At 44.3% G+C, this 12,470-nt stretch overlaps 1 protein-coding gene across 34 annotated transcripts in view; it reads left to right on the top strand.

Moving 5' to 3' along the window:
* Bbs9 (Bardet-Biedl syndrome 9) overlaps window positions 1-12,470 on the top strand; it is a 423,050-nt gene that overhangs the window by 361,218 nt on the left and 49,362 nt on the right. For all 34 annotated transcript variants that reach the window (XM_087561778.1, XM_087561774.1, XM_087561752.1 and 31 more), the window contains one exon: window positions 172-394. In XM_087561778.1, coding sequence (XP_087417904.1) covers window positions 172-394 — 223 coding nt within the window. The remainder of the gene's footprint in view (window positions 1-171; window positions 395-12,470) is intronic.

Genomic DNA, 12,470 nt, shown 5'->3' on the forward strand with positions numbered 1-12,470 from the left:
GGTACAGGACACAGCACCTCCCACACGCCAGCTCCTCCAGTTGCCTCAGTCCTTGGAGGAGGCTGTCCAGGCGAATCAGTAGCTCAGCACCTGGAGACCTTGTTAAAGCCTTGCTAACTGGCCTGCTGCCGTGCGTATGTATACAAATTCCAAACTGGCTTTTGCACGCAGGGCTGGGAAGAGACCGTGGATGCCGCCGTTGCCCACCTTTTGAAAACCTGCCTGTCGAAGAGTTCCAAGGAGCAGGCTTTGAACCTCAGCAGCCAGCTGAGCGTGCCCAAAGACACCAGCCGGCTGAAGAAGCACATCACTCTGCTGTGCGACAGACTGGCTAAAGGCGGGCGCCTCTGCGTGAGCACCGATGCTGCGGCCCCGCAGGCCATGGTAATGCCAGGTAAGAATCCTGCCGCCCTCCCCAAGGACGGTGCTCTTCCCATTAGGGAAATGCAGCTCCAGCTGCACGTGGGTTTGAATCTCATATTAAAGTGAAGATAGCCAAGAAAATTGCTTTCACGTTTCTCCCCCACATATCCTGTGGTAACCACATGGGTAAATATTCTCCGGGCATTTGCTTGCTAGGCATTTCTAGAATGGTATGTCTTCTCTTTTCCTTGTCTCTGTCCTCAAATATATGATCCATTTTGTTTTGCTTCTAACCAATAAAAAGGGGATTAGAGAATAAAAGTGTTTTTAAGGAAAAGTTTTACCAAATGTGATCTCAAGATACTGCATTTCATGAATGTAAATAACACGATACAAGGAATTAATGTGGTCCAGATGAGTTAGGTCCTGTCTGCTGTTTGCCCGGACTGTGATCTGAGGGAAAGGCCCAGGATCACAGAGGTGAGCAGAGGACCAAGGCACCTGTGGTCAAGGTGGGGAGAGCCCCAGCTGGCCCTTGTGGTCCTTCACTGAGGTCCAGACAGCTAAGCTTGCCTTGCCACAGTGTGGGTCCGAGTGGTCAGTCACACTGCACTTAGGCCCTTGGACGCTCCTAGGCCCGCTTCTCCTTCCAACCTTTCAATATCGGTTCGAGGAGCACGATCCCAGTGAAGTCACTATGCCCTGCAGCTGTGGCAGGGTTTTACTCAAGCAAGCGCCACAGACTGAGAGGTGACGAGACGCTCTCCTTCTTTCACTATGGCTTCTATCCACTGAGCTGATTTTCTGCTGTCGCCTTCTTTCCCTCTTAAGTCAGAATGCCCAAAAGAGGGAATTTGGGTGAAATCTTCAAAAGATAAACACGGAGGCTGTGTAACATTATCTGATAAGCCCAGGCTTCAGGGGCAGACAGACCAGTGTTTGGATCTTGCCTTTCGACTTAGCTGCTCCCTCACCCCGGCATTGGTTTCCAACCCTGCTGTCTTCCACTAGAACAGCAGTTCTCAACCTGGAGGTCATGACCCCTTTGGGAGTTGCATATCAGATATTTACATTATGATTCATAACAGTAGCAAGATTATAGTTGTGAAGTGGCGATGAAATAACTTTATGGTCGGGGGTCACCACATTGTGACGTTAAGGGTTGCAGCATTAGGAAGGATGAGACTTGCCGTGTGTGAAGCACTTAGCCTGCTTGGAGCACAGTTAGGGCTGCTATTGCAGGTAGGTATGCGCGCTCCTTCAGAGCCAGCTGTGTTCTCAGGATGCTGCGTTTGATTATTTGAAAAACATTTTTTTTAACATACTACATACAGAACCCAGCTTGTACTTCTGAAGAGTATTTGTTAGCTGGTCTGTTGTGGTTCTTTATGGGGTGGGGAGGGTGGTGCTTGGCGTCTTGTCCTTGTCACATCCTCTTGCTCTTCCTTTTGATCTCCAGTCTGTCCTCTGCCTGCCTTCAGAGGGGTATATTCCTAAGACAAGGCTCGGTGATGTGTGACCTGAAAGCTCTGTATTCTGACTGGCACAGAGAGTATGCACGTTCCCTCCATGTTTCACGGGAGAAGATGTGGGAGTTCTGGAAGGAGTGGGGAGGGGGCTCAGCTCACCTGACCTGGCAGTGTCTTCAGTCACCTGGGAGATGGGCTTCTGGGCATGTCTGTGCCAATTACCGTGATGTAGGAAGACTCACCTTAACTGTGTGCTGGACCCTTCCTGATGCCTGGACTGTGTAAAATGGGAAAGCAAGCCGAGTGTTAGTAATCATCTGTCTGTTTCTGGCCGTGAGCACAGTGTGACCCACTGTAGTGTCTGTCTGCCTCCTTTACTTCCCCACTATTACTGACTTTACTCTTGAACTCTGAGACAGAATAACCCTTCCTTCCTTCCTTCCTTCCTTCCTTCCTTCCTTCCTTCCTTCCTTCCTTCCTTCCTTTCTTACTTCCTTCCTTTCTTCCTAATGTTCACTTTGCCAGGACATTTTTATCACATCAGCAGCAACAGAAAGAAAGAAGAAAACAGTCTCCTGTCAGCTGAGGTGGTTGCCCAGGCCTTTCTGTGCACCCCAGTCTGAGTCTGGCTGGGAGCAGAAACCCAGAGTCCCCACTAGACACACTTACTGCAACTTGTGCCATTTTTCTGCAAGTAACTAAGCAACTGGGAAGTTGTGTGTATGTGTAGGGTTTGGAATATTTAACCTGTTAATGTAAAAACTCTGTATATGTGAGAGACAGAGGAAAGGGGACAAGCAGGAGGAAGAAATAGAGGCTGACAGGAAACACGTCTGTTCCCAGCCTAGGAGTGCTAGCCAGACGGATCCCTTCCTGCCCATCTGGCTGAGCACTTTTCCCCAGCTAAGTGGAAGTCGAGTGTGCTGGAGTCTGCTGTCAGTCATCCCATCCCTCTCACCTGCTGGTGGCCCTCCCTCCCCTGTGGGTCTAATTGCACCACGAGTAATTGTGAGCAGCTGTGCCCGCCCTGTCCTTCCTCATCACAGTGCTCACTGTCACCTGAAATCCTTTCCTCCCCCAATTCAGAATCGTCACACATTTCATTCCTACACTTAGCTCATTCTTGAGGGAGACAAGACATGGAGCGCTGTTGCCCTGTCACCACAGAAAGCAGAAGCAGGAGGAAGTCTAGCCCAGAGTTAACACCGTCTCTGGAAGTGTTAGGCATGGAACAGACATCCTGGCCAGCTGCACTGTGCTCTAGGCCACACAGACCACAGCAGTACTAACTTCTCACCTCAGGGATAAGCTGTTCTGCATGTGGGCTCCCCTCTTCAGCTTCTCACAGTCTCCTTCCTTGTCTGTGAGGACACAGTCTCCCAGGAAAGATTCACCATGCATGTTTGTGCTTACTGTTTGTCTCTATAGGTGGCATGATACTAACGTAATGGGAAAAGTAAGAGGTACCATGAGTTAGTTCTGCTTCCAGTCTTTAATTGTTCAGCTCACAACAGCAACATAGCTGTAAGAGCTGACCCGGTGTACAAGGGCACACTGGTGTGTTAGAAGAAACAAGGCTGCAGGGGAGTGTTAGAATATCAAGGACGCAGTGGAGTGCTGTCGAGTTGGTGAGGCTGCGGGGTGGGGGTGTTAGAATGGACTGGATTAATGAGCACACAGGCAGACACAAGCTTACTTTAAGGTTTAGATAAGAACTTAGGAATCATCTGGTTCACCTCCCTCACTTAACAGCTGAGGTAACCAGGGCCCGAGAAGTCGCTGACTAAGTGGTTGTATTAAAAGTCAGGAGTGTGTGTAATTTTACCATGCCCCATATTAAAGTGCAGATGGATAAACATCTCCGAATAGAAACCCTATGGTGTCTGCTAGCCTTGGGACTTTATGAGGCGGGCACTCTGGCCATGCCCTTTCAATTGCTGCAGTGAAGGCTGGGTGAGAGCACCTCCCTGGAGGCCACGGTCAGAAACTCTTCTGCTACTAGCAATTACATTATGACCTTTTAAAAAACCTCCTTTCATTGTTGAGAACATAATATAATTATATTATGTCTCCTTTTCTTTTCCTCCCTCCTAGCCCTCTAAGCCCTAAGCCTTGCTGTCTTACAAATTTATTACTTTTTTCACTAATTGGTGGTACAGTATGGAGTGTGTGTGTGTGTGTGTGTGTGTGTGCACGCACGCACTCGTGCAGTGGGTGTGTGAGTGTGTACGATATAATTGTATTATTTCCCCTTTCCATTTTCTCCCTCCACACCCTTCTTATATCCTTCCTTGTTCTCTTTCAAATTCATTGCCTCTTTTTTTTCATTAATTGTGCTTATGCACACACACACACACACACACACACACACTCCTAATTCCTAAGGACGCCTTCTTGGTCTATATAGTATTACTATATAGTATATAGTATATTTTCAGATCTGACCATTTGAGACTGGGTAACTAAGTGTTGTGTCTTCTCTAGGAAAGACTGTTTCTCCCGCTCTCAGCCTTCCTTAGTTGATGCAGCTCTTGGTATAGAGCTGAGGCTGTGATATTTCCTCCATCCACTGCAGCACGTCCATTGTGTCTCCTCACCTGGCTCATGTTTAAACAGCCATGCTCCCGAGACTTTATGGATATAGCTTCTAACATTACTAGGAGACACAGTCTCTCCTTGATCCTGGTTCTTCCTGTCTTTTTTCTTTTCTTTTCTTTTTTTTTTTTTTTTTTTTTTTTTTATCCGGAGCTGGGGACCGAACCCAGGGCCTTGCACTTGCTAGGCAAGCGCTCTACCACTGAGCCAAATCCCCAACCCCGTTCTTCCTGTCTTTCTGCCTGGGCTCCACAACTCTGTTTGCTGTAAAGAAAACTGAAAACCTGAAATTTTCTGGTAAATACATGGAACAGGAAAAGACCATATTGAATGACGTAACCCAGACCAAGAAAAAGAATTTGTCAAGTATTCTCCCTCATCTGGGACTCACAGACCCAGATCTTCAGAAGCCTGTGCTCGTCCTGCTGGCCTCCTTTGCCTCGGGCCTCTTCTGCTTGCCTTTGCCATCTCGTGTGCAGACTTCCACGTCACCCTTTCTGAGCAGATTCTCTGTAGGGCAGCAGTGCAAGCTTATGCTACCCTAACTGGATCCCTGGTCCCTGCATCTTCCTGGATGGACTTACATCTCATAGGAAGCTGACCTTCGTTAATGTATTCTAACTCAGTTCTATACATTCTGCTCCTACAGCAGGAAGACCACTGGATGGTGTGTTTGTTTTCTTTTTCATCAAATGTGAATGATTTAATGACCTAGCTGGTCTTCTTGTACAGGACTGTCATTTGCTTTGTCCCTGCCTGTGCGTGTGGCTGAGAGATTTGACTTCACTGCTTTGGGGAGAGAGAGAGAGAGAGAGAGAGAGAGAGAGAGAGAGAGAGAGAGAGAGATTTTCAAATATTCGAATGTATGTGTATATAGATGTAAACAGTCCATACAAGAATCAAACTAACACATATCGGGAACCTCATAAGCACAAAAGTTATTTTCCTCTTTTCTTTCATTTCTTTAAATGTCATCCTGTTCACCAGTGAACAGTGTGTTAAGCGACACTCTTTTTTTTTTTAAAGATTTATTTATTTATTTTATGTATGTGCTGTCTTCAGACACACCTAAGAGGGCATCAGATCTCACTACAGATGGTCATGAGCCACCATGTGGTTGCTGGGAATTGGTCTCTGGAAGAGCAGTCAGTGCTCTTAACCACTGAGCCATCTCTCCAGCTAGAATACACTTTTTTTTTTTTGTTTATTATTAACTTGAGTATTTCTTATATACATTTCGAGTGTTATTCCCTTTCCCAGTTTCCGGGCAAACATCCCCCTCCCCCCTCCCCTTCCTTATGGGTGTTCCCCTCCCCACCCTCCCCCCATTGCCGCCCTCCCCCCAACAGTCTAGTTCACTGGGGGTTCAGTCTTAGCAGGACCCAGGGCTTCCCCTTCCACTGGTGTTAAGCGACACTCTTAATATGGAAGCATGGCAGGCAAGTGTCATGGGTCCTGAAACAGGTTGCCAGAAAAACCTTGACCCAGACAAAGAGCTTGAAGATGGCCCAGGATTGGCAGCTGCCCCCAGGGAAAGCTTCAGGTGCTCACAGGGGCACGATGGGGCCAAAGCCTCAATGATCAACGAGGAAGAAGCTAAGTTAGCAAGGAAGGTCAGCCTTTCCCTGGACGGGGATCGGGGAATATAGTACTTGGAGATGTGATGTGGACCACACAGACAGCAGCAGTTTCTGCCCCTTTGTTCCATTAAGTGGATGGGAGAAAGCACAGGTGCAAATCTGCGTGCAGTAACCAGTGCGGCCTTCGTCCTTCCTGACAGAGAGTCGTCCTACGCTGGCGTCTTAAGCTGCAGTCAGTGCTGGAAGAGTTTAGTGCTGTGTTTGAGACTCCGGTTTCAGTTTAGTTCCCTGGACTTTCACAAGAATCCTGTCAAGACATCTGTGGTTTACTTTCATATGGTTAGCCTGGTTTAACTTATTGATCTTTTAAAAACATTTTACTTCATGTGTTTTGCCTACATGTTTGTCTGTGTACCATGAGTCTGACTGGTGTCCCTGAGCCAGAAGAGGTTGTCAGATCCCCAAGAAATGTGAGCTGCCATGTGGTTTCCGGGAATCAAACCTGGACCCTCTCGAAGAGCAGCCAGTGCTCTTAGCCACTGAGCCACCTGTCTAACTTCTAACTATTGGTCTTTGAATTTTTATAAGTTTGAAGCCTTGCATTAAGGGAATATAAATGAATTCCATATGGAAAGGGCTCCAAAAGAAATCATTGATCGACTTTTGAACCTTTTTTCTACATAGACTATTATACTTTTTTCATAGCTTTTTAAAAAAATATGGATTTTCAAAGTAGGAAAATTATCTGTGTAGTTTTTGTTTTCTCAACTTCTACATAGAGGTATAATGGTGCTTTATTATAGAACTTACAAAGTTAAAAGTAGCAGTACATGGAAAATGCTTAGCAAGAACCTGACACATTATAAATTCTCACTAAATATGGGATATTAATAAAATAATAATAACAAGAAGAGAGGAGGAAGAAGGAGAAGAAGGAGAAGAAGAAGAAGAAGAAGAAGAAGAAGAAGAAGAAGAAGAAGAAGAAGAAGAAGAAGAAGAAGAAGAAGAAGAAAGTCCCAAAGCTACTCAGAAGACTTTTACCAAAGGTCAACTATGACATTAAATGGTATCTCAGTTAGGGCTCATCCTGATAAAACACCATGACCAAAAGCAAAGCATCCTGGGAGAAATGAGCTTGCTTTAGGCAGCAGTCCATCAGCTCCTTGACCTGTGGGGTAGTGCCTGAACCAGGTCCCCTGGGTAGTTCACACACACACATGAACACTATGCATGTTAAATGGGTATGTATGCATTTATGCATATGCTCGTGAATACCAGAAGTCAACATTGAAATTGAATTGTCTTTCTCAATAACTGTTCATAATATTATTTTGAGATAGGGCCTCTTTGATGAACCTAAATCTCACCATTTGGACTAGCTAGTAATAATTAGTTTACAGGTCAGTTATGGCTTGATTTCCCCATGTTTTCTGACTCAAGCAAGTGGTCTCTTCAGCAATAGGTTCTTAAAGTCACATTCTGTGTAGGGAACCAAGAATGTTGGCAGTAATGTTTGGTTATCTATGGAAGTTTGCTGGCCAACTGTTCCAAATGTGTCTGTTCTTAACACTGGGTCTTCTATTTCTTAGTCTATGGCAGCTAATAGGAGCATTGTTGTCTTGTTATACAGAAGGTCTATTTAAACTCTATCAAAATATATATGAATATCTACTATATATGATAGATATATCATATATGATATCATGTATGTATCTACCCATCCATCCATATACCCACCCATCCACCCACCCACCCATCCATCCATCTAGCCATCCATCTACCCACCCATCCACCCACCCACCCATCCATCCATCCACCCACCCATCCATCCATCTGTCTATCCATCCATCTATCTATCTATCTATCTATCTATCTATCTATCTATCTATCTATCTATCTTTCATGTATATGAAGCTATACAGTAGTAAGCTTCCTTATGAATTTTCTAAAGGTCTTTAGTGTTAAATATTCCTTCCTGTCCTCTGTCCTCTTTACTGCACAAACCAGGATGGCCTCAAAATTATAATCCTCCTACCTCGCCCAGGTTCAGCTTGTACCTATTGCTTTATGTCTCATGTATTTTTCTTGATATTATTTTATTATTAGTTATTGAATATTTACTTTAATAGTTACATACTTGGATCCTTTCTTGAAATATATAAACTGTTTCTGATAGCAGAATACTTAATTTGTTTAGTAATCTTGTAACTAACTGTATCATGTTGAAGCTTTCTGTGCATATGAGCTCCCTTAAAAGAGTGGATCTACTCATGTTACCTCCTTTCTTTAAAAGATTTAACAGTTTTGCTATCTACTGTGTTAAATCAAAAGTTCCAAAGTTAACCCATGTTATCCAGCCAGCCATATTCCCTGCATTTTTTGTCTTTAAGATTTTTTATTGAGTCTGAACTACTCAGCATTCTCTAAATACTCTGTACTTTTTCCAAGTTTCTTTGTTTTGGATTTTTTTTTGTATTTTATGTTCCCCTAAGTATATGGCTCTGAGCTATACTGGGGTTTTGAGGGCATAGCCGACATGCTCCAAGAGAAATTCCTGGGGCCTTCTTTCCTGTTATTCCCATCCCCTGGGGATATGACCATTCTAGTCCTTTCCACAGGCTCCTACTGTTTAATGTTTGTTCCATTTCTCATCCTTAGGTAGAAGGTCTTCAAAACTGTATTCTTCATCATCTTGGTACTTGATTTGAATCTTCACACAGATACATAGTTGGTATCTACAATATATTGTTAAAGTTTTAATTTTAAAATAATTACAGACCCACAGGAATATATGAAAATACTGTAAGTAATCGGATATGCCACTCACCCAGGGTTCTTTAGTGGAAGCATCTTAGACAACGATAGCATAACACCTAAACCAGGAAGTCATTGACCTTTCGTGGACTTTTAGAATGAATTAGGGGAGCTTTTCATTAGAAAGGGCAAGCCTGCTCCAGATTGGTACCCAGAAACCAGGCCTTTAGAAAGGATGGCAGTGGATGCTAAGAATCGGTGGGTAAGCTGGCTAAGGTTCAGATTACAGTGAGATTTGGATTGATTGGTGAGCAGCCATAGACAAAGAAACATGGAGGCTGGACGATAAAGACTGCACACCATGCTGATACGTGGCAGTGGGAGGTATTAAAGATGTAGGAGTTCCATGTGACCTATGAAGCAGTGTTTTAGAAATGTTAATTTGATGGTGGTATTCAGGATCATGGAGGTCTGAGATGTAAGACAGCACTTTAACCAAGGTTTAGGAATGCTGGTGGAAACAAAGTTTGTGAGAGAATTTTGTGGTATGTATAATGCGTTTTATTTCATTTACAACACACTTAAAATCACGAATGCCCGTACAAGAACAATACACGTGATGTGTAGACATGAGAAAGTTTACAAGTGAGATCGAGGCTGGAAGATGACTTCTGGCATTTTTGGTTCAGACCCTACCAGTGATAGCTCTCAACTGTTGAAGCTTTGAGGGATGGAAGTCAGAGGAAGTGGATAACACAGGCTTTGAGTCTTAGTCACCGAGCAATGATTAGATACAAGAGGACTGGTGAGAGCAGTGGATTTCAAGGGAGTAAAGAGGAGGAGGTGCCCGGAAGATCAAGGACAGCAGAGGAACAAGAGACCCTGAGTGGAGGGGACAGTGTAGGAAGGCCAGTGCAAAACAAGCTACAGTTAAGTTTTAAATTTTCATTATATTTTCTCTTTTAAAACTCTATTTGGGGACTGGAGAGATGGCTCAATGGTTAAGAGCACTGACTGTGGTTCTGAGTTCAATTCCCAGCAACCACATGGTGGCTCACAACCATCTGTAATGGGATCTGATGCCCTCTTCTGGTGTGTCTGCAGACAGTGACAGTGTACTCATATATAATAAATAAATCTAAAAAATTTATGTCTGAAGGTTACATGTTATAGCAAGGTGGGAATGCCAATATCTGGTGTTTATTTTCGATAAGAAGCCTTGGAGAGGTACAAGAAATGCTCTAGGAAACATGGAAGCTGAGTGGAGTTAACATTGGAGAACCCAGTGAGAACCCAAGTATACAACTGACAGATACAGAGATTGAAAGAAAGGAGAATGAGGGAAAATGCAGGGGTGTGTGTGTGTGTGTGTGTGTGTGTGTGTGTGTGTGTGTGTGTGTGTGTGTGTGTGTGAGTGTGTGTGTGTGTGTGAGTGTGTATGAGAGTGTGTATGAGTGTGTGTGTATGAGAGTGTGTATGAGTGTGCATGAGTGTGTGTATGAGTGTGAGTGTGTGTGAGAGTGTGTATGATTGTGCATGAGTGTGTATAAGTGTGTGTGAGTGTGTGTATGAGTGTGTGTGAGTGTGTGTGAGTGTGTATGAGAGTGTGTATGAGTGTGCATGAGTGTGTGTATAAGTGTGTGTGAGTGTGTGTGTATGAGTGTGTGTGTGTGTGTGTGTGTGTGTGTGTGTGTGTGTTGAAATCTCTGAAAGAGTAAGACTGGTAAATGGTGAAATTAGAAAGTAAAGGTGATTTGCAATAATCATGGAAATGGCAAGTTCAGCCAGGGGGCAATTGTGTAGTAGCTCGCTTTTCCTTCCTTCCTTCCTTTCTTTCTTTCTTTCTTTCTTTCTTTCTTTCAAACAATGTTTTTTAATCTGAAAAAGCTGAGGTGGCCCCTTGTTCTTAAGCAGTTCATTGTTACAGAATTGTCTTTAAAATGAAGTTATCTTGAATAAGTACAGGAAGCATTCAGTTATAAATAGTGTGCATTCTTCTCTGTCATAACGGAGTCTGTGAGGAGAGGAATGAAGGATTAGGGAGAATATTTGAGTCTAGGATTAGAGCTGGATTTGACAAGAGAAACAATTGGGAGGCACTGCAGAGGAAGGCCTACCCTCAAAGACCGGAGAAAACAGCATTATCCCAGTGTGTGCTTAGCAAACACTCGTTGATAGATGTGCTGGCCAGTAACTAATTACACTGTGGTGACCGAAGACCAGGTTCTTGGAAGAAGAGCCATTAATAGAAGAATAAAATCCCAGGGGTTGGGGGTTGGGGGTTGGGGGTTGGGGTTGGGGTTGGGGAATTTCTTTCCCTGCAGATGTTTACACTAATATGGCACTCAACACTCAGAAGATAGTTAGGAAGAACCCTGCCTCAATGCTGGGAGATAAACCGAAGACCTTAGAAAGGACATTACTGCTCTTAATTCTCACTCCTGTCGCGTGACCCTGTGAGCCCACATGTACAAGGGTCAACATGTAGAGCTTTCAGCCTCACCCAGCTGTACTGAGAGTTATCTTTCCTTTGGACCATTTCGATTGGAAATATTGCAATGGGATCCTAACTGTGTGCTGTTTTCGGTATCACTGAGAAGTACACAGCTGAGCCAAGCGGAAGGGTCCCTTAGTCACCCTCATGGAGGACCTTTTCTGGGGCTTTGTGTCATGTGAAAAATAACCATTCTCACATAGTTACTGATACTTGTGAGCATTTTCTAGTATAAGGGTGAAACTCGATATTTATTTCAACAGTTTCTGACAATAACAATTAAATTATGAAGGATTGCTACTGATTAACCAAAGACATGTAGCCCCTCCTCCAACCCAATTTTTAAAAATTGCATTTGTGTATCTTTACTTAGCACTTTACATCCTACACACGCCCCTCTTCCCTGTCACCCCCTCTCATAACCCTTCCCCACCCCCTTCTCCTCTGATTGGTCGGGGGCCCTCCTGGGTATCCCCCCACCCTGGCACTTCAGTTTTCTACAAGGCTAGGTGCTTCCTCTCCCACTGAGGCCAGACAAGGCAGCCCAGCTAGAACAGACAGGCAACAGCTTTTGGGATAGCGTCTGCTCCAGTTGTTCCGGACCCACATGAAGACCAGGCCACACATCTGCTATGTATGTGCGGGAGGCCTAGGTCCAGTCCATGTGTGCTCTTTGCCCCAACCCAGTTTTTATCCTCCGGGCTATCACCCATATCTGCTGTCGTGTCAGCGAACCTGTCCTCAGTGTCACACTGTGCTGGCTCCTCCTCAAATTTATAATAGAGACGTATCTTGTTTTCTTCCCTCACCTTTTACTCCTCACTCCTACCTTCTTTCTGAGGAATTACATTTTTAACCACAAGATAAATTGTCTCCCTCATCAATAGAAACTCATGAACAGTACTGAAAGGATACTCATTATTTTTTCATTTTCTTTTAGCTCTTTAGGATGGTTAGAGAAGTGATTTTAATCAAGCTGTTCTGGAACCAGGCACTTAGTAAGATAGTCATTAGTTTAGATGACACTGTTTTCTGTAACGAGCTGCTTCAATACAGGAAGCATTTGTATCCGTGAGGGCAGATCCAGGGACATGGCTCATGCCCTCTGCTTTCTCATTTTTAGTGCTGGCCTGACTAGAAACATGTTACTTCTGACACTGCCCAGCCATGACAGCAAGGGTGACGCTCTTTCAGAATCGTCGCGCTGGATGTAAG

This window comes from Rattus norvegicus, chromosome 8, assembly GCF_021556685.1.
Source record: "Rattus norvegicus strain SHRSP/BbbUtx chromosome 8, alternate assembly SHRSP_T2T, whole genome shotgun sequence".
In the NCBI taxonomy this organism is placed as follows: domain Eukaryota; kingdom Metazoa; phylum Chordata; class Mammalia; order Rodentia; family Muridae; genus Rattus; species Rattus norvegicus.